The sequence below is a fragment of the Myotis davidii genome, unplaced genomic scaffold (genome assembly GCF_000327345.1).
Source record: "Myotis davidii unplaced genomic scaffold, ASM32734v1 scaffold332, whole genome shotgun sequence".
NCBI classification, from domain to species: domain Eukaryota; kingdom Metazoa; phylum Chordata; class Mammalia; order Chiroptera; family Vespertilionidae; genus Myotis; species Myotis davidii.
In genome coordinates, this window is record NW_006285779.1 from 1,570,342 (window position 1) to 1,590,730 (window position 20,389).

Consider the following 20,389-nt stretch of genomic DNA (forward strand, 5'->3'; position numbering starts at 1 on the left):
ATATACTGAGTAACTTTATACTGTCATTTTTATCATAATATAAACAATTTCCATCATCCTGAATATTACTTTATAAAGATATATATTTTAAAAGGCTTTCAAAACATTTTTCAATCCAGCATTTGAGAATAAAGCATTAAAGGAGTTTTGTATACAGTAACACATTCATGTGATAAGTGTATGAATTTACAACCATACATAATATATATGTATATATATATATATATATTTTTTATATATATATAAAAACAAACTTGGCCAGAAGTTAAGGCTACCTACAAAGTTGTCAAAGTAAATTATGCTTGTCAAAATAATTACAAAATGAAAATCATACATGCATTTAAATCCTCTAAACCACTAACAAAATAAGGTTCAGCATTCAGTTTTCAAATTAACTGCAAGAAAGTGCTACAGATATTTACATTTCCTTAATAAGTGTTCCCACAGTTACATTTAAATTTTCATGAGCATCAAATGTAAGTAACAAAAACTGAAACTTGTACAATTTGGTACCTGGTGCTCTTAAAAGAGAAAAGGTTGCAAATGGCAGGCAGCATCACCCACTGTCTCACACAGCACAGTACAGTTCACAATCCTGTTTGACCTGACACATGCTTGAGATTTTAAGCCTCTAGAGGGACTAGGAGTGATCATTTCATTAATAATTACACATATCAGCAACCACATGGATAAAGGTTTCAGGCTTTCCCACTCAAATAATTTAAGCATGGAACAAAATAAAACCAAAATATAAATGACTATTTCAAAACAACGAAGTCATTTCCAACATTTGCCTAAATATTTTACTTAATTTTTTAAAAAAGTATTCTGAATAAATGTCTCTTTTAAAATCAATTTCAGAAAATACATTTATAAATATAACTCAGCCAGAAGGCCTCTGACAGTTTTCAATGAACAGAATTTGCTGAGATGGGAAAAGTCATTTAACTAGCTCATGTATTATTTTAAAAAATAAGCTGGGAGAGCTAAATCTTTTTTTTTTTTAATTTGGTGAATAATACATTTCCAATTTGGACATCTAAAAATTCTCTTTTTCATGTTTTCAACCTTGTACACCACGTTTAGGATGAAAATTTTTATCAAATGGTAAAAGAACCAAGATTTTAAAAATTATAATGCTTAATGCTAAGGATGTTTTGTCCCTGTTGAATCAAAAAAGAAAATCCCATTTTAGACTCAAATGAAATTTAGTGTTTTAGGCACTATTTTAATAAAACTAGCACCCTTGAATACTAGCTCAGGCCTAAACAGGTAATTATATTAGATTACTGAAATATTTTTTCTCTTTTAAAAGGGTTTGTTGATATTTAAAGATAAAATTGATTTATTTAATGAATCAGTATTATATTTTGAGCAATTCATAGGTTTTTCATGACAGCTGATTCACCAAAAGAAAATTATTCCAACTCTCTACAGCAGAGTTCCAACTACAGAATTCAGGCATCATTGAGAAAACGATATTTACTAATACTCAGTGAAATAACAGGTTTTTTAAAATAACTTTAAACATTATATTTCTAAGAGTTTTTTAGGTAACAGCGTCTAAAGAACACAATCTTTAAGATTAATATACAAAATCACCTTAGGGAATTACTGTAAAATGCTTCTATGCCAACATGGCCCAGCATCTGTCTTAGTTCCTTTCCCTTCATCTTTGCTAAATAAACAAAACAAACAAAAAAACTCCTAGAAGGTGAGGCAGGTGATTGTCTTCATGCACTCTCTAATGTAGACTGTGGCAGAAGATGAAGAGAACAAAATTACATATTTCAAAAGCCAAACTAGACCACAGAATACTTCCCATTGTTATGATCCAGTGGAATGCAAGCTAGGGATAGGGTAGAATTTGGAAATTCGGCTCTGTGTTGATGGGTTAAGGCATTCAGACTCCCCAGTCATTTTAAAGAACACTTCCTGTTCCTGCAGTTTCCTGGCAAATTCTTCTTCCAGTGTCTTAAAAAGGAAAAGAAAAAGAAATTAGGCACTGGTATTTCAAACAGAATTTACTTTGGTGGCCAAGATAAAACTATTTGCCCCAAACCCATTCTCTGTATATTATCCTACGGAAGATCAGACTGCTCAATAGTTAGGATCAAAGGCTGTGCACAGCCCTGGGTTCAATTCAAGTCTTGGCTCAGCCATACTAATGGCTAACTTGGGTCAATTACTTAACTTCTCTATCTTACAGAATCATTTCATTCTTCTGCTACAAATAGGGAAAACACCTCCCACCACACTGGGTTGCTGTGTGAGGATTAAATGTGATGATGATGTACTTAACACATACTTGGTACTCAGTAGATGGCACCTACTATTATCTGTCCCTCCCATGTGACTTACTATTGTCTATTTTTTATTTTGATTATTGATGTGCATGTTTTTTCTACCACACTGGACTATAAACTGTTTAAAGTTAAAACCTAAATCAGATTCAACATTATATCCCCATAATACAGAGCAAATTTAAGTGCTTGATAAATATCTGAGGTATCAATGACTTTGCAGAAAAGTGATTCAGGGATAAAGTGCTGCTTACAGAGGTACAAAGTATAGAAGAAGATGGAAGGATACAAGAAGGTTTCTCAGAAGAAATGAAACATGAATTTAGTCTTGAAGTCAAGATTAAGAAATTAATAGACGGGATGGGGAAGGCATGACAGACAAAGAGCTGAAACAATGCAGAGGCAGGAAACTGCAAAACTGGTTTGAATAACGGTGATTATACCCTATTAGAGGCCTAGTGCACAAATTCATGCACCAGTGGGGTCCCTTGGCCTGGCCTGCGGGATTGGGACAAAACCAGCTCTCCAACTGCAATCCCCCAAGGGGTACCGGATTGTGAGAGGGCACAGGCCAGGCCGAGGGACCCCACCAGTGCACGATCAGGGCCAGGGAAGGACGCAAGAGGTTGGCCAGACAGGAAGGGCCCGCAGGAGGGCTCCAGGGCATCAGCTCCCTCAGTCCCAATCAGCCCAGCAGCAAGCTAACCTACTGGTTGGAGCATCTGCCCCCTGGTGGTCAGTGCACATCATAGTGACTGGCTGACCAGTGGACTATCTGCCCCCGGTGGTCAGTGCAGATAGAGAATTTAAGTAATTGACCCAAGTTAGCCATTAGTATGGCTGAGCCAAGACATGAATTGAACCTAGGGCTGTGCACAGCCTTTGACCCTGATGAGCGGCCTTAGCATATCATTAGCATATTACGCTTTGATTGGTTGAACGGATGACCAGACGACTGGACACTTAGCATATTAGGCTTTTATTATTTAGGAAGGAGGATACTGAAACGTAACCTGGGATCAAAGTGGTTAGAGGAAGATGAAGCTAGAAAGGTTGACTGTGGCCAATGTGTGGCACTATGAAGGCTTAAAAGTCAGACTGAGCCCTGGCCGGTTTTCTCAGTGGTTAGAGCATCTGTCTGTGGACCACAGGGTCACAGGTTTGATCCCTGACCCCAGGTTCGGGAACGTGAGGAAGGCAACCAATTGATGGGTCTCTCTCACGTTGATGTTTCTCTCTCACATTGAATTTTTTTTAAAAAAAGGATATTTGTCTCTCTCTCTCTTCTCCCCTTCACCTTCCCTTTCATTGAAAAATCAATGGAAGAAATATCCTCAGGTGAGGATTTTTTTTAAAAAAAGTCAGATTGAGGTATTTACATTTTTTTCTGAAAGAACTAAAGATTTATCAGTACCACTATGACAGTATCAGAAATGTTCTTGAGGGTAAATATTCTGGTGATGGTAGGCAAGTAGGAAAAAAGAAAAGAAGCTAGAGACCGGAAGGCCATTAGGACATTATTGAACAATGTTAAGCAAGTAGTAAGATGATAATATGAAAAAGAGAAATATTATGATTGAAGGGGGGTATCATGGAAATAAAAAATAATTCAGGTTTCTAGCCTAGATGTCAAGAGAACAGGAATGTGGGAAGAACATCTGTTGGTGAAGCGACTATGGAGAGAGGGAAAGGTGAGACATAGATGAAGAAAAAAGGATATTAAGTTTAGTTTTATCTCCCCTGAGTTTAGAATCTTTAGTCAACATTCAACAGGTGTGTAATGACCATTATAATGTGCAGGAACTATTCTAAAAGTTAGGGATGTACCGGTGACCAAGCGATAATGTCCCTGATTTCAAGGAGCCTACATTCTTGTGAGAGAAGACAAACAATAAACAAATGTATCTGGTGGTGATGAATGTTATGAGGAAAAACAAAGAAAGGTGAGGGGATAGAGTGTTTGAGGTGGGTATGGAGTCTATTTTATATATAGCGATCCAAAAAAAGAACCTTTGATGAAATGATATTGGAACAGAGGCCTGAATGAAATGAGGAATGGAACATCCAGGTGGAAAATGGGAGCTCTGAGAATGAAACAATAAAACAATGAACAATCTACACTAATAAAAGACAAAGATGCTAATTGACTGTACCTTAGCTATGCCCAAGCCACGCCCACCAGCCAATCAGAGCAAATATATGCAAATTACCCCAACCAAGAAGGCGGCCAGCAGCCACAGAGCTGAAGTAAGTAGGAGGCTTGGTTGCCCCAGCGATGGAGGAAGCCAAGCTTCCTGCCTGCGGCTGTGGCCTCAGCAAAAAGCAACAAAGTTTCAATTATAGAAGCTAAATAAATCCCAGATACCTGCTTTCAGCCAGCCTCCACTGGGAGCTTGGGTGGCTGGGGGTTGTGGCCAGCCTGCAAACAGCCATCAGCCCCTCACCTAGGATGGCCACACACTCTTGGGGTGAGGGTCCCCACTAGGGGCCTTGGCCAGCCTGCAAACAGCCATCAGCCACTCACCCATGCTGGCCAGGCTCCCCAGCCTGAAAACGGCCCTTAGCCCCTCACTCAGGCTGGCCAGGCACCCCAGCGGGATCCCCACCCTGATCCGGGACACCATTCAGGGCAAACCAGCTGGTCCCACCCATGCACCAGGCCTCTATCTTGTATAATAAAAGGATAACATGCAAATTGACCCTAACAGCAGAGGGACTTGGAATCACTATTCACTATGACACACACTGACCACCAGGGGGCAGACGCTCAATGCAGGAGCTCCCCCTGGTGGTCAATGTGCTCCCACCCGGGAGCTCTGCTCAGCCACAAGCCAGGCTGATGGCTGCCAGTACAGCGGTGGTAGAGGGAGCCTCTCCCGCCTCCTCTGCAGCACTAAGTATGTCCAACTGCAGCTAGGCCTGCTCCCCACTGGAAAGTGGACATCCCCCGAGGGCTCCCGGGCTGCCAGAGGGATGTCTGACTGCCAGCTTAAGCCCAATCCCCTGGGGAGTGGGCCTAAGCCAGCAGGTGGTCATCCCCCGAGGGGTCCCAGACTGTGAGAGGGCACAGGCCGGACTGAGGGACCCTTCCGAGTGCACAAATTTTTGTGCACCGGGCCTCTGGTAATAGCAATAATAACCATTCATTGAACCCTGACCACGCTCAAGTACTGGGACCACTGCTGTGCATGCAGCACTTCCTTTAACTGTCTTAACCCCACTAAGATAAATTTTACAAATAAGGAGAACTAGACTTAGAAAAGTTAAATAACAAAATTAATCAGTGTCAACAATGATATTGTAATCCAGATCTGCATGACTTTAGAATTTGTGCTCTATATAACCCCTACTATACAAGTTTTGGGATTGTCCTTAAATATGCAACAGTTGAAGCCATGACTAGCTACGAGGACAGAACTAAGGGTAAAACTGGGAAATGTTTACACTTCAGGTGCCTGGATGACAAAGAAAAGGTGATAAAGAGCACAAAAAAGAGAGTATATCACAAAAGTCAGGCAAGAAGAGAATTTTAAGAAACAAGATTTATAATCAGAACAATTAGATAATGTCCTAGGACCTGGTTATTACCAACTCACTTGTGACCAGTTAAAAGTTCAATTTGGGAGTTTGAAGTGAAAGCTAGACTGCAAAGAGTTAAAAGAAACTAGAGAAAGAGAATTCTTACTGTTTACCCTTCCATGCCTTTTGAATTCTGAACCATATGACTGTATAACCTAGTTAAGAATTTAAAAATAAAATTCCAGTTAAAAAGCCACACTATCAACTGACTTGGTCATTTCACTTCCTCTAGAAATGTTAACACATAATAGGTGCTAAATTCATATTACTGTAATTCATTGATTGGATGAACAGAAGAAAGGAATGGTTGAAATGTATAGCAGGCAAGAAGCCCAAGAGAAAATAAAGCTTTAAGTTTGAGAGTTAACAAAGGAAGAGGATCACATAGTGATAACAAGAACTGAATGGTTGACCAACTGGACCAGGCTATCAGACAGCCAAGTGCAAATAAGGAAAATGGGTAGCTGGTTAGATAAAGGCAGGGAAGCCATTCCTATTTTATTAAATTGTCAATTTACATAACACCCCATGGCCTTGCAATCTGGCTCCCTGTCAACCTGTCTAGACCAAGCTGTCATTACTTCCTTCTCCCCTTCTCTAATGCCTACAAATATGAACGCACTCCCCTTATGGGGAGCAACTTATAATTTCTGTACACATTACCTTCAGTCATTTTCTTCTCTGTGCCTAAATTGCCTCGTCCCACCCCAATCTGTCTGTTCACCCAGTAAGCTCTTACTCATCCTTCAAGCCCCTCTTGGCTTACAAGGCATCTCCTCTCAGAAGCTTCCCTGAGTCCCCCACGAAGACCTAAGCACTCCTCCTCCTTGGCTTGTACACTGTGCTCCTCTCCCCTGTATTTTGAACTTAACTCCTTCAATACAGCAATGATCCTACTGATCTGTAATTGCTTGTCACCAGATTCTGAAGCTTTGGGGGACAGAGATTTTGTCTCCACTCCCCTGTATCTCCTGCATCTGACACTCATTAGGTAAAGAGCCAATAGCTAGGAGGATGAGTGGATGGATGGATGGATGGATGGATGGATGGATGGATGGACGAATGGACAGACTGATGCAAACATTTTAATTAAAACTTTTAAAATTACCTTTTTCCTAGGTCTCAATTTTTCTCTCCATTCCTTTAATTCCTGGCTGTGCTCCTCATCTAACTCCTTTAGTTTCTGAGTCTCATGCTCAACCAATAGATGGCATTTTTCATTCTGGAAATAAAGTTTGAATTAAAAAACTTCAGATCAACAAAGTAACTTTTCACAAATACATTATCTTCCAAAATAATAAATTATTCATCAAACACTAGGCTACTATGAGGTTCAAATTCTCCTCTAAAAACCAAGAGCCAAGAATTAGGAAATGAGTCATAGCTTCATCTTTGCAAGTTTAGAAGCTAGGTCTGTTACCATATGAAAAGAACTTAACTAGGTAGCATTAGTTTGATCCTGCTTTTCCTTTCTAAGGTTTACTCATAAAACTGACACTTCAGAAGGCAGCTTGTATGCATTTTACCCGATGTTACCAAAATATAGGATTCAGAAATCTTCCATTCTGGTAAACTAAGCAAATATGTAGAGTATCCAAAATGCATACACTACTCTGAAATCCTAAACATTTTAGGCTATCTACTAGATTGGGTTGTGTATTCCAGGTAAGGTTCAAAAACAGTCCTCTCTAAAGTAATCTTTAAATTTCTTAGGGAAAAATTCTCATATATTTAGTTTATCGCCTTTTTCATGAACCTAGAAGAAAATAAGCTATTTCTCCCTAAATGAAATTTCAAATTCAGAATCTGGTAATGAAACTGCTTAGATCATTTTGAAAACTTTGTTCATCTTCTTTGCAAAATATACTAAAAATACTCAATACTACTTTTGAAAGACTCAACTTCTTAAGGTTATAATTTAGCTTCATGCTATATTATAGTTACATATAATACAAACAAGTGCCTCTGATACTAAAGTGATCTTACTTTCGGTCTGTAATAGGAAACAGATTCCAGCATTTTTATGAGTAAAGTGAAGCTTACTTTGGTTAGCTATTATTTTCCCAAACCCGGTGCTGCTCATCTATTACCAGCTTTGTCTTAGAGCTTCCATATCTAACCTGCAGCTGATGCAGCTCTCGGACATTGGCTTCACACTGCAACTGAAGATCCCGCATTTGATTTTCATGTTTTTGATGCTGAGCCATCCTCTCATTTTTCTGCCTCTTTTCTTCTTGGGCAGCAAACTGTAAATAAGAAAAATAAAGGCAAATATGGTTAACAAGCAATGTAATTTCTGTATCTTCCAAAGGTATAATTAAGAAATTCACTAAAGCTTAAAGTACAATAAATTAAAGATGCATGTAATAATATATTGTGACTCAAGCTGGAGTCTATATTATGGGGAGGGGAGGACTTCTGATTACACCTTGTTCCTCCCATCAGCTTAGTGACTGACCTCAGTTAATTTGTGTGTGGGACTTCTGAAATATAGTGAAGTCTTATGTTTTTACTTTAAAAGTTGTCCAAGTCATCTCATTCCCAAGGCTAATTTTAGGACCACTATAATCCAGGACCTGGTGTGGGGCATAGGAGGGAAGGCTCTGCCCTCTGTGGCCATCACCCTAGGAAGACTATGTTGGTACATGCCATATATTTAGCCCCAACCCACAGAGCCAAAGTGAACATCAATAAGTGCAATAAATGTTTACAACACAATCATGTGACCCTTCTAAAAGTCATTCAAATATTCTTAACCTAAAAGAGAAGACAGTAATTTGCTTATTTACCTGTTTAATTTTTTCACGGTCCTGATCTGGTGTGGCCGTTGAGTTAATTCTCAAACTTTTCTTAAACATGGCCATTCGAGTCTTGGCTTCACTACGTTGAATCTTAGGCAGTCTTGCTCTTTCTTGAGTCTGTCTGTTTTTCAATTCCTCAATAAGTCGTTGATTGTAACGCTGCATTTGTTCTGTTTCCTAAGAAAGTTTTAAACAGAATCCAGTTGATGTAGATCTAATTTAACACTGAGTGCCCACACATATGTTCAAACATGCCATTTTGTTTGTTGTTGTTTCCCAAAATTACTCTCTCTTTTACTGCATAAAAATCAGCAAAATATTAGCCAAAAAACTTCTAGGAAAAATAAAGCTATTAGTAATAAGAGTCTTTTGTTGAAGCTCTCTTTTACTAAGTATAAGGAGTCCACACTTTTAAGATACATGAACCACAAATAGAGCCACAATAGCTACTTTTGAGAGACCAAGATGAAGATTATCAAGGCCATTAGGCATTATAATTAGTTACCTTCCATGGAATTTGTAGAAAAGAAATTTGCAATCATGATCGACATACAATTAATTACTCCAAACTTCATCAAAGACATTTTAGGATAAAATAAAGAAATCTGAAACGCATTCTCTAAGACATATAAGTTTCAAAAATGAAATCCTCATTCTGCAAACTTTAAAATGAACAAAAAAGTAAATAAATTTTCCCTTCATTAACCTTCTCATGGCGCTTCAGTAACTGATGTCTTTGCATGAAATACTGATCTTTAAGTTGCTGTTTGAGCAGCTGGTGTTTTTCTTGTAAGTGCCGTTCTTCAAGCTCCCAAATTGCAGCTTCTCGAGCTAGAAGAAGAAAGCAATTTTCAAAATGTCATTTTGATCTTTTTACTAATGTACTTTGGATTTCATTTTTTTACATAAATTTACATAAAAGTTATCTATATACACTTACATACAAGCTGACATTCTGAGCTATAAATAAAATATTACCAATGTAAAGATAACATCTATTACTACTTTCAGTTCTGTTCTAATGTTCTCTAACAGAGAATGCCACACCCCCAAAACCAAAATTCTATTTAATCATCTTCACGAGAAATTTAAAAAAAAAAATCTAACCTATTACTTAGGGGAAATAAGTGGTTAAAATCCCATTCTATGATGTAGCCATTAAGTATACCAACAATTATAAGACATAATGAGTATGTAAAATTATTCAGGTACATTTCTAGCATCATCTGGACAAAAAGATGTTTTAAGGAATATATTTATTTTCACTTGTACTGTCATAAAGGAATTCTATAACTCACAGTATTTTGTAATTTTTTTCCTCTTATTTACCTCAACTTTATCTTAAAAAAATAGCTTTATCTATCCCTATACCACTCTAGCAAAGGAAAGCATTCAAATAATTTTCAAGGTATAGCTCCGCAATGTTATTGAGATATCATTTTATAGGTACACATATGCTGCATAATTTCATATACCTCTCATGAGTTGCTGCTTGTTATTCAGGCACTCTCTCTCAATATTGGCTAACTCTGCCTTCTGCTGCTGGATGATCTTTTTCAGAGAGCCATCTAATTCTTGTTGTTGCTTCTGAACAAACTCTTGTTCCTATTAGACATAGTTAACCATAAGTTAAGACATATTTACTGAGCAAAACATCCATTTATCTGTATGACTGTATATATTAGTGGTTATCAAGATTTCTAAACCAAGTTTCTAAAGTTAGTGACATTTTTTAAATACCAAGATTATATAGAGTATAAATGTATTAGTCACCCAATTCAAGCCTAGGAAAAAAGTACTAGAATACATAATATTCTAAACTCATCATTAAGACTAACACATACAAAAGAAGTCTATTATCCACTCATAATTAAAATGCCCTGTTACACTGGCATCTTTGGGAAAATTATAAATTTACATCTTCTAAAACTGACTATCCATTCCAGTATGGTGTAGATAAAACAAGAACAAACAAGAAATGCCTTTTGGAAAGAAAGGCCATGAACAGCAGATAAATAAAACAGATGTCAGAATTTTAAACACGATTTTTCTGACAAACAAAGAGTTAGGAAGAAATACCATGCCTATACTAATAGAGAAAGATATTTTCTGTGTCAACAGCCTGTGCTTAAAAAGAACAATAGTTTGAGGACTTAATAAGAAATAGTGCATTGCTAGAGAAATGTGAACTAGGAATAGGAAAGTGAGCTACATTTATAAATCTATAAACAAAATTCCTTATAATCAGAGAACTCTTATAACATGTTTGGGATTCACTCACTCATCCAACAAATATTTACTGAGTACATACTATGTATGTAAACACCAAATTTATGCTTTAAAAATACCCTTTGGTTACTGTGTAAGAAAGGATAAAGTGAATTATGATTCTTATGCTAGAACATAAATTTACAGAAGAAAAGGAACAATATCCAAATTGAAGGAATGTAAATTTTGCCCAGGAAATGTTTGGATTTCTACCCCTCTCTTGGCAGTTAGAGCAGTTTGTGATTAGCTCAAGGGATATTCTGATCAATATGAGTGTAGATTTAAAAATTTAGTGTTGAAGCACCATTTCACCTATAATTCCTCCTCTTGCATATCCTAGAGAAGATAAAACCCTAACATCCTTTTAGAACTAATTTTTGGGCCTCAAACAGAATCTCATAGATCTAAATCACAACCTGCCTGGCTTCAATGCACAAAGAACAAGTCTAGCAGTGCTCCTCAAGTCCTTGCCTTACTACTGTCCCTAGAGGTAAGGATCAGGTCTTACCATTCATGACATCCTGTAATTCAGAGTCACAAAAGCTACTGTTTCATCTGCATCATAATTCGTATTTTAGCAAAAATACAAATATACAGTAGCAAAAAGACTAATGAATTGCCTCTATAAATAAAATTGTCAACTTGACTACAGATACCTATATAACTTTATCACGACAAAAAATAAATAAAACTAAATATTTAAATTCAAATATAGAATAAGGTCTTTTGAGTTTTATTTAAAGAGATGCAAAATTTCCATGCCTATCTTTTAAGCAGTTACAACAAAGAAAGTTGTTAAAGCTTCTCTTTGTCCTACAGTAAATATCACTTGTAATAAAAATTAAATTGTTTCTCTAATTTCATTATGAAATTTCTATATGCAAACTTATTAAATAAACCTATATTAGCTGGCAGACATATGAAAGGGTTTTCTTTTGTTCAACATTATTTGTCATTGGTTTGCATAAAAATCTTAAAAAAAAAATGTGTGTGATCCTGGCCAGGTACCTCAGTTGGTTGGAGTGACGTCCCATACCAGGAGGCAACCTATCAATGTCTCTGTGTCTTTCTTTCTTTCTCTTTCTCTCTCTCTCTCTCTCTCTTTCTCTCTCTCTCTCTCTCTCTCTCTCTCTCTCTCTCTCTCCCTCTTCCTCTCTAAAAATCAACAAAAAGACATATCCTCAGGTGAGGACAAAAAAAAATATTTATGTGTGATGGGTCCAAATTAACTAGCATAAATATAAATATTACATTTAGGCTCAAAAATATCAAGTGCAAAAATACAAGATGGGGCAAATACGTATTTATTTATACGCATTTATATTGAAAATTAAAAGGGTATATACAAATCAGTGCCACTCAAACGCAATTTCTTGTCAATGACAATTTTGGTCACATTACTGTTATATATTTATGTCTAGATAAACAATATATGAATTCTATTAAAAGAAAACCTTTAAGTAAGCAGTGGGCCCCTTCTCTTAGTATTACACTTTCAAAAGTTCAATAGTAGCCTTAGCCAGTTTGGCTCAGTGGATAGAGTGTTGGCCCTCAAACTGAAGGGTCTCGAGTTCAATTCCAGTCAAGGGCATGTACCTGGGTTGCAGACTCGATCCCTGGCCCCAATCAGGAAACATGCAGGGGCAACCAATTGATGTGTCTCTCTCACATCAATATTTCTCTCTGTGTGTCTCTCCCCCTCTCTTTCACGCTAAAAATCAATGGAAAAAAATTCTCAGGTGAGAATTAACAACAACAACAAAAAGCAGGCAGAACTAGCATTGCTCTGCTCCAGAAGGTAAAATACAGCATCAACAGGAAAGAGTCAAGGTGGGCAATATATGGCAGTGCTTCCTAATAACTAGTTAGCAAAAACACCAGTTGCCTTACAGAGCTATGAACCTGAATAATTAAGCAGAGTCTGAATGATTACACAGTCAAGAATAATGCTTGGATAATTGTTTATATTAAAGCTAAAAATTACCTGAAAGGTCTTTTACATACTAATTAATATATTTTATTGCCTCAAAAGAAATGAAATTTTAGTATTATTGAGCTTTCATTAAATTTCCTTACTCCACAAGCCAAGTACAGTATGTTCACAATGGAATTTTTTAGTTAGAAATTACTCTTAGGCTCTAAATGAAAACTGATGTTATATTCCAAAAAGACTGTACAAATTACATTCATCCAATAAAAAAATTGAGATCAATCTGATCACTGGAAGTAAATACTTTTTAAAAGGACACATAAATTGTAAAATGAGTGCCCATTAAATGTACAAGTTTGAATTTGGTAAGTAATTTTAATTTTATCGTATTCATCAGATATCTATGAACATGAAAAATACAACTTTGTGTTTTAGAAAACTGTAAGAAAGGGTTATAATATATTGGGCTATTTGTACAGAATTTGATCATTTTAACGCAAAAGAAAAGCTAAAAATGGTAATGATCAGAAAAGTGATCGTAATTCATAATTTCTCCCTCTCGTTAAAAAAATTAATGTTTTTTTTACTCTTTTAGAAAACTATAGAGTCCAACAGCTACCAATAAAAATAAATTAGTCTAATTTCAGGAGAGGGGAAAGAGGGGGTTGAAATCAAGCTGTATTCTATCTACTCCAGTTGTATATATCAAACGTAACAAACAAAAATTAGAGTGTTAAATGAGGTAGTCATTCCCTATAGAAACTGTGAGAAAGAATACAGCCTAGAATTTCAGACTTAATTTAAAACTACAAGAAGAATAGCAATTCACTATTCATTATGGAAAATTGAATAGTGAAAACTAGAGTTAAATGGAACTACAATCACCACTTTTAATATGTCTTTTCTGACCATATCCATAATTAAAACAGCTACATAAATATATATGCAATCAAAATGTCACTTCACACAAAGATAAAAATCTAACCACAGCATTCAACTTCTCACATGTGCAAAATTCATAAAATACTATTGGGAAGATATTTCTTAAAAATATGAATATCTCAAATTAAAAATTGTGGTGGGGTAGATAGAAAAAGAACACTGTATTAGAAGTGTTCTAGTTCTAATCTCTTAGTGACTTTAGGCAGATCACTTAGACTTCTGAACCTTGATTTCTTCATCTGTAAAATGAATAGATTCCATCCCTATATTAGGGTGGTGGCAGTGAGAATAAAATGTGAAAACTCTGAAGAATACTGTACTAAAAGTCATGTCAAGTTATTAGTTATTGTCATTACTGACATTATCATCTATCAATCTTCTATGGTTTTAACAAACAAAGCTAACAATGAAAAGGCACATGTGAGCCAAAGAAAAAGCAGGTAAAACAGGAGAAGGCATCCTCCTACAGGCACGCGGGACTTACGTCCTGCATTTGGGCGTTGAAGACTGCACAAGATGACAACTGAAAAGACTGAATCATGGCCTGAGCAAGACCCTGTGGATCAGAATACAATGCACCTCCCAGGTGAGAATTTAGCTGAATGACTATTTATAAATGGAAAAAAATAATTATACAAATGTTGAGTTTCTTGAGGCATGAAACAGAGGGGCCTCTTTCTCCTCTGTAAAATGAAGGATTTGAACTAGATCAATGGCTTCCAAACTCTTGCTGGCATTTTTTTAAAATCAGTCAAGCCCTCTTTTAAAAAACTCACCAAAAATACATAAAATTTATAAAACAGATAAAAAGTGGTGCTGCATGAGTTGAAGTGGAAGCAGGGGCCGAGAGCCCCAGAGTCCTCACTTTTTGAAGGATTCTCAAGGTACTTCTTCTAAACTCAAGAGCTACTGGAGGCTCAATTTGAAAACCACTGGACCAGATGATCAAATACATTCTTCTAGCTCCATGAATATATGGCTATTATTTATAAACACTCAAAAAAAGTTTAAAATAGACTCTGTAATCAAGTCTTAGCACCTTCATTAAAAGCAGTAGCTAAAGAGAAATACTTTTGAAATTTGTTTTACTAAATTCTTCATTAAATTTACAAAAATAATTACTTTCAGCTTTCATCGGAAAATACAGTCTAATACACAAAATTATATGAATAATCACCACCAAAGTTTTACTAAAGTATAGGATGACCTAATTCATTCAATACTAAATTCTCAATTTCAACTCTATAATCTGATATATTATCCTTTGGAATTTAAAAAGTTTACATTCCTTTACAAGGCAAAAACTATATTATTATTATTATTATTATTATTATTATTATTATCTGATTTAAAATCCAAATTACTCAAAAACGTACAACCAGCAAGGACTTCCCTTCCACCTAATAACAAGAAATGGCCAACAACCACTAAGCTAAGCTGCTAAGATTTTATATTTGGCACAAAAGGGGTAGCTTAAATATGAGAGGCAGTAAGTATGTTATGGTGGTTCAATGTGGAACTAAACTTGGCTAGACAAGTATTCTGGTTCTACCATTAACCAGATGTGTGATCTTAGAAAAGTCACTCAACTTTCCTGTGCTTTTAGTTTCCTCACTGTAGGATGGAGATAATAAGAGAAACTACTTCATATATTGTGAAGAGAAATGAGTTTATACAGGTAAAGCATTTAGAACAGTGCTTGATACATAGTAAATGCTATGTTTGCTATTTAGTGATCTCCAAACCAGTCAAAAGAAAACTTTTTACTATTAAAATTTTTAATTCTGAGATATTTATTCTTTTCTATGGTATTAAAATAGTCTCTCCTTTGAAATGATGGTGACAAGTAAATGACAGTTTTAAAATATCCTTACTTGGCAAAAATAAAATTTTAATGGCAATCCATTTGTCATGGTCCCCAATGTTTTTTTGTTATATTTTGCATTCCTTTTCATGGGTCTATAAAGTTTAAAAGTCTGGGAACCACTTTTGAAATTACATAAAACCACATTTAAAAGATAATATAAAGCAACAGTTAATATATAATCCGTGTCTCTTCTTCCTTTCATTGACATATGTAACTATAAATTAAACTCACTTTTCTTTGCCTCCAAGCTGAGTGCAAACTTAATTAAAAGAAAAATGATTCCTTGTAGAGTCACATGAAATTCTATATAAGAATATATTAAAAATACTAATTTATCTAATTTAATGAAGAATTCACTCATCTTAATTGGCTCAGCCTTATAACCTAGAATTAAATTTATATGGGTAAAAATAGTCTATTTTTTTAATTGCTAGATTCTGAGTCAAAAAGAAAAACAACAGACTTATATTTAAAATTGGGCTCAGCTGGTATGGCTCAGTAGTTGAACATAGACCTATGAACCAGGAGTTCACGGTTTGATTCCTGGTCAGGGCACATGCCAGGGTTGTGGGCTCGATCCCCAGCATGGAGCATATTAGCAACTTAAATGTCACCATTAATGTGCCTTTAGTGCTACATAAAGAATGCCCTGGGAACCTTTGTATGACATACAAAGTCAATAACATAATAATTACATTTAGAAATTATCCTTTCAACCATGGTTTACTGAGCTGTTAGAATAATGCTGCTTTCTGTTTTTAGTAGCATTAAGCTGCTGCTGTTACCTGAGCATGCTGGGTTTGTGCAAGCTCCTCTTTCCTGCGTTTCATGAGCTCTTTTCTCAGCTCTTTGGGTGCACTCTCCACTTCATTTATAACCTACAGTGTATAAGCATGCAGGAGGTGGGGAAATACTTTCTCCACAGCAAGCATTTATGTGAGCAAACTACAAGTCAAATATTAAAGCTGTTAAAAAGTTGAACATGCATTAGCATAGGTGTTAGTTTGGTGAAAAAGAATGAAAGGACAGAACATGCTTAATCTCAGTGCAGAAAAGGGACATTATGCCATGTAGAAGGTAATTAGTTGCTTAATTATCCCTACATATCATTCCCTCTAAAGACCCAAAGACAATCAATAAAGGATTACTTACAGTACTGATGCTGAACTAAGACAATTAACTGACCTTCTTGAAAGATCATAAAATTATATCTATTGACGCTGTTTGAAATATTGGGCATAAGGAAAGCTAATGCCCCTTATAAAAGTGAAACATTTCATAATTAGCTTGATAATTTTAAATAAAATCCACTAAATGAGATCAAAAGAACAACAGGGTAAGTTAGCCTTAGGACACACAAAGGAGAAATAAATGGATACTACATTTTCTTTTTTTATAAAACACACCATTTTATACACGGTGTGAAAAAAATAAATATATCTGACACTTTTGAGATGGATTAAAATAACATTCTCCTTTGCTGACAATTTAAGCCAAACTTAAATGCCAAGTTTAAAATCAGTAATATAAGCATTCATAAAATAAGTTTAATTTGCTATGATTTATTATACCCAATAAAACATATCATAAAATGAAGTATAAAGTTCTTTCTTTTAAATCATTTCAAAATTCTAGATATGTATTCCATCTAAAAACAGACCTGTAATCCAACTATGAAAAATGATCATATATTTACACAAGTAAAAGCACCAAAAGCAACCAGATTCCAAATCACCACATGCTGTTGATGGTTTGTGAAAGAGACTGATTTTGATTTAACAGGGTATTTAAAATTTCCCATCAGTAATTCCTCATGAAACCAAATCACCATTAAAGGAAGAAACTCCCCAAATGCAAGAAGTTTAGTGATAAGGGAAAAAAATACATAATATAATTATTTAAAATATGCATTATCATGATCTCAAACATATTCACTGGCTAAAATTCCCTTACCCAAAACAGTAATAATAACTACAGACTCTTATGTATTTAGGATTAAATCACATTATTTCCCTGTAAAATTTTATTTATTTAATTTGCTATTAAAAATAAACTCTCACCCAGCTGGTATGGCTCAGAGGTTGAGCATCTACCTATGAACCAGGAGGTCATGGTTTGATGCCTGGTCAGGATACATGCCCAGGTTGTGGGCTTGATCCCCAGTAGGCAAGAGGCAGCTGATCAATGATTCTCTCTCATCATTGATGTTTCTATCTCCCTCTCCCTTCCTCTCTGAAATGAAAATATATAAATGTTTTAAATAACCTCTCAATGAAAACTACCCAGTTTTCATTGTAGCCTCAGTAAAAGTCATACACCATGATATAAAAAGCCATTTTATGTAAAATATGTGACAAAACAGTAAGTTTTAGAAATGATAGCCACATCAAATAAAATTATATACCATTTCATTCATCTTTACCTAAAGAAATCATTGAACACACTATATTTATTAATGTTTGATTCTATCCTTTTTAAAGTAGATCCTCAAGTTCAGCAATATGATGTTCAATTTTCTGCATAATTTAAATGTTAAAGTCAATGGAGCTGGGTATTTGAAACATACAAAAGTGAAAATGCATTCACTAGTTTGTTTGAGATGTTTTGGTTCCATCCTAATAGATATATCATAATTATTGTTCCTGGGTCCTTTATAATCATGAAAAGGTACTTCTCCTCCTACACTAAAGGTACAGAATAAATCATAACATTATCTCTTAAAGCTGCTAATATATAAAGCTCTCTTAGTTTGGGGAGAAAAAGACATACTAATCCAATATATAAGTCTTCTTTCTCAACCAATGACAATCTTACACACCACAAACAAGATTCTACCACAATATGGAATAGTTTCAGGAAAAATGAAAAAATTCATCCTATTCAAATGACTTTACAGATGTTTTCTACCTTTGATTCTTCAAAGTATCTCACAATTTGATGAATTTGATTTTCAGATTATTTAGCTTTTGTTTCGGTACAATGTCAAAGAGAGGCAATTAACTTAATAAAAAGAATATGTTAAGTATGAATTAAATATATTATTGCCTCCTACAAACACAACACTAAGTTTTCTTGAAAAAATACTTCTGTAATAGGCCTTAAATGTTGTATTAATAAAAGAGAAATGATAATTTGGAAGAAAAATGAAGACTTGGTTCAACGTGTAGCTGGATACTTACTGGCAGATTGTGAACTTGAATAGGCCATTAAAACCTCTTCTACTCCAGCCTCCTGAGCAGTAAAATGGGTTAACACCTGACCTTACTACTAACCTACCTGACTGTTGGGAAGATAACAACAACAAAAAAGAGTCCTATTTAACTAGTAAAAGTAGCTTGAATAATTAAAAACAGTACACTTACCTCCTTTTTTCGGTTCTTCAATATATTCTGAAATTTGGACAATTCTCTCTCTTGTTCTCCTTTAATGCGTTTGGCTTCATCTCGCAAGCGATTTGTGTGTTCTTGTTCTAGACGTTCAATAGTCTGTTTCTGCTGTTTTTCTAGATTCTCAATTTCTTGGTCATATTGTCGCTTTTTGCTCTGTAAAACAATGTAGCTCAAGATCATTTTATTTTTCTATCACTCATATTAACTATTATAATGAAGATGTTTACTAAGAGGACATAACTAGCATTTTAATTTAGATGTAATGAATATAACCTTTGTAGTACTGAACAAGTCAAATGAACTAAAATATATAATTTTTTAAAAAGTCATGCATTTCTTTTCTTCTAACATGGAAAATAAATACAGTTGACCCCTAAGTAGGTTTGAATTGTACAGGTCCACTTATATACAGATTCTTTTTTTTTTCAATAAATATACAGTTGGCCCTCTGTATCCCTGGGTTTCACATCTGCACATTCAACCAATCACAAATTGAAAACAGTATTTTCAACCCATGGTTGGAAATCCATGGATTCAGAAGGCCTATTGTATGCACTGTTCTATATCTTCAGATTTTGGTATCCATGGGGCGGGGGGTGGGGGGGGTGTCCTGAAACCAATCCTCCGCAGATACCCAGGGACAACTGCAGTTAGGTTTTTAAGAAGTTACAAGTTAAACATGGATTTTCTACTGCACAAGGGAAGGGGCAGGGCTGAAAGTTCATGCCCCTAAAACCCTGCACTGTTCAAGGGTCAACTGTACATTTTTCTATTATACAAGCAGTAGAATGTTGCAAATTTTTAGAGAATCCAGGAGAATATCCAATTGCTATGAAGTACTAAAGTAAAAAAAATATATTTATACAATACTAGAGGCCCGGTGCACGAAATTTGTGCATGGGGGAGGGGGGGTGTCCCTCAGCCCGGCCTGCAACCTCTCTATTGTGGGACCCCTTGGGGGATGTCCGACTGCCAGTTTAGGCCCCATCCCGGCAGTCGAACATCCCTCTTGCAATCTGGGACCACTGGCTCCTAACCGCTCACCTGCCTGCCTGTCTGATTGCCCCTAACCACTCTGCCTGCTGGCCTGATGCCCCTCACTGCTCCCCTGGTCTGATCACTGCTAACTGCCCACCCCCTGCTGGCCTGATCGCCCCTAACTGCTCCGTACTGCCGGCCTGATGACCCCCAAATGCCGCCCCCCTGCTGACCTAATTGCCAACTGCCCCACCCCCTGCCAGCCTGCTGCCCACCCCCAACTGCTCCCCCCCTGCAGGCCTGCTCTCTCCTAACCACCTCTGCCTTGGCCC

The 20,389-nt window shown here is 36.0% G+C and overlaps 1 protein-coding gene across 3 annotated transcripts in view; it reads right to left on the bottom strand.

Moving 5' to 3' along the window:
- SLK (STE20 like kinase) overlaps positions 1–20,389 on the bottom strand; it is a 52,848-nt gene that overhangs the window by 1,612 nt on the left and 30,847 nt on the right. The window contains exons 12-19 of one of the 3 annotated variants that reach the window (XR_001512660.1): positions 19,053–19,232; positions 16,476–16,568; positions 10,159–10,288; positions 9,390–9,514; positions 8,672–8,860; positions 8,003–8,128; positions 6,991–7,104; positions 1,603–1,974 (exon numbers count right to left, since the gene is read on the bottom strand). Coding sequence is in view for 2 of the 3 variants with exons in the window: in XM_006756444.2 (XP_006756507.1) it covers positions 1,828–1,974; positions 6,991–7,104; positions 8,003–8,128; positions 8,672–8,860; positions 9,390–9,514; positions 10,159–10,288; positions 16,476–16,568; positions 19,053–19,232 (1,104 nt within the window). In the remaining variant the exon portion in view is untranslated. Of the gene's footprint in view, positions 1–10; positions 1,975–6,990; positions 7,105–8,002; positions 8,129–8,671; positions 8,861–9,389; positions 9,515–10,158; positions 10,289–16,475; positions 16,569–19,052; positions 19,233–20,389 lie in introns of those variants that run through there. The other 2 variants (XM_006756444.2, XM_006756445.2) reach the window with 2 other exon arrangements.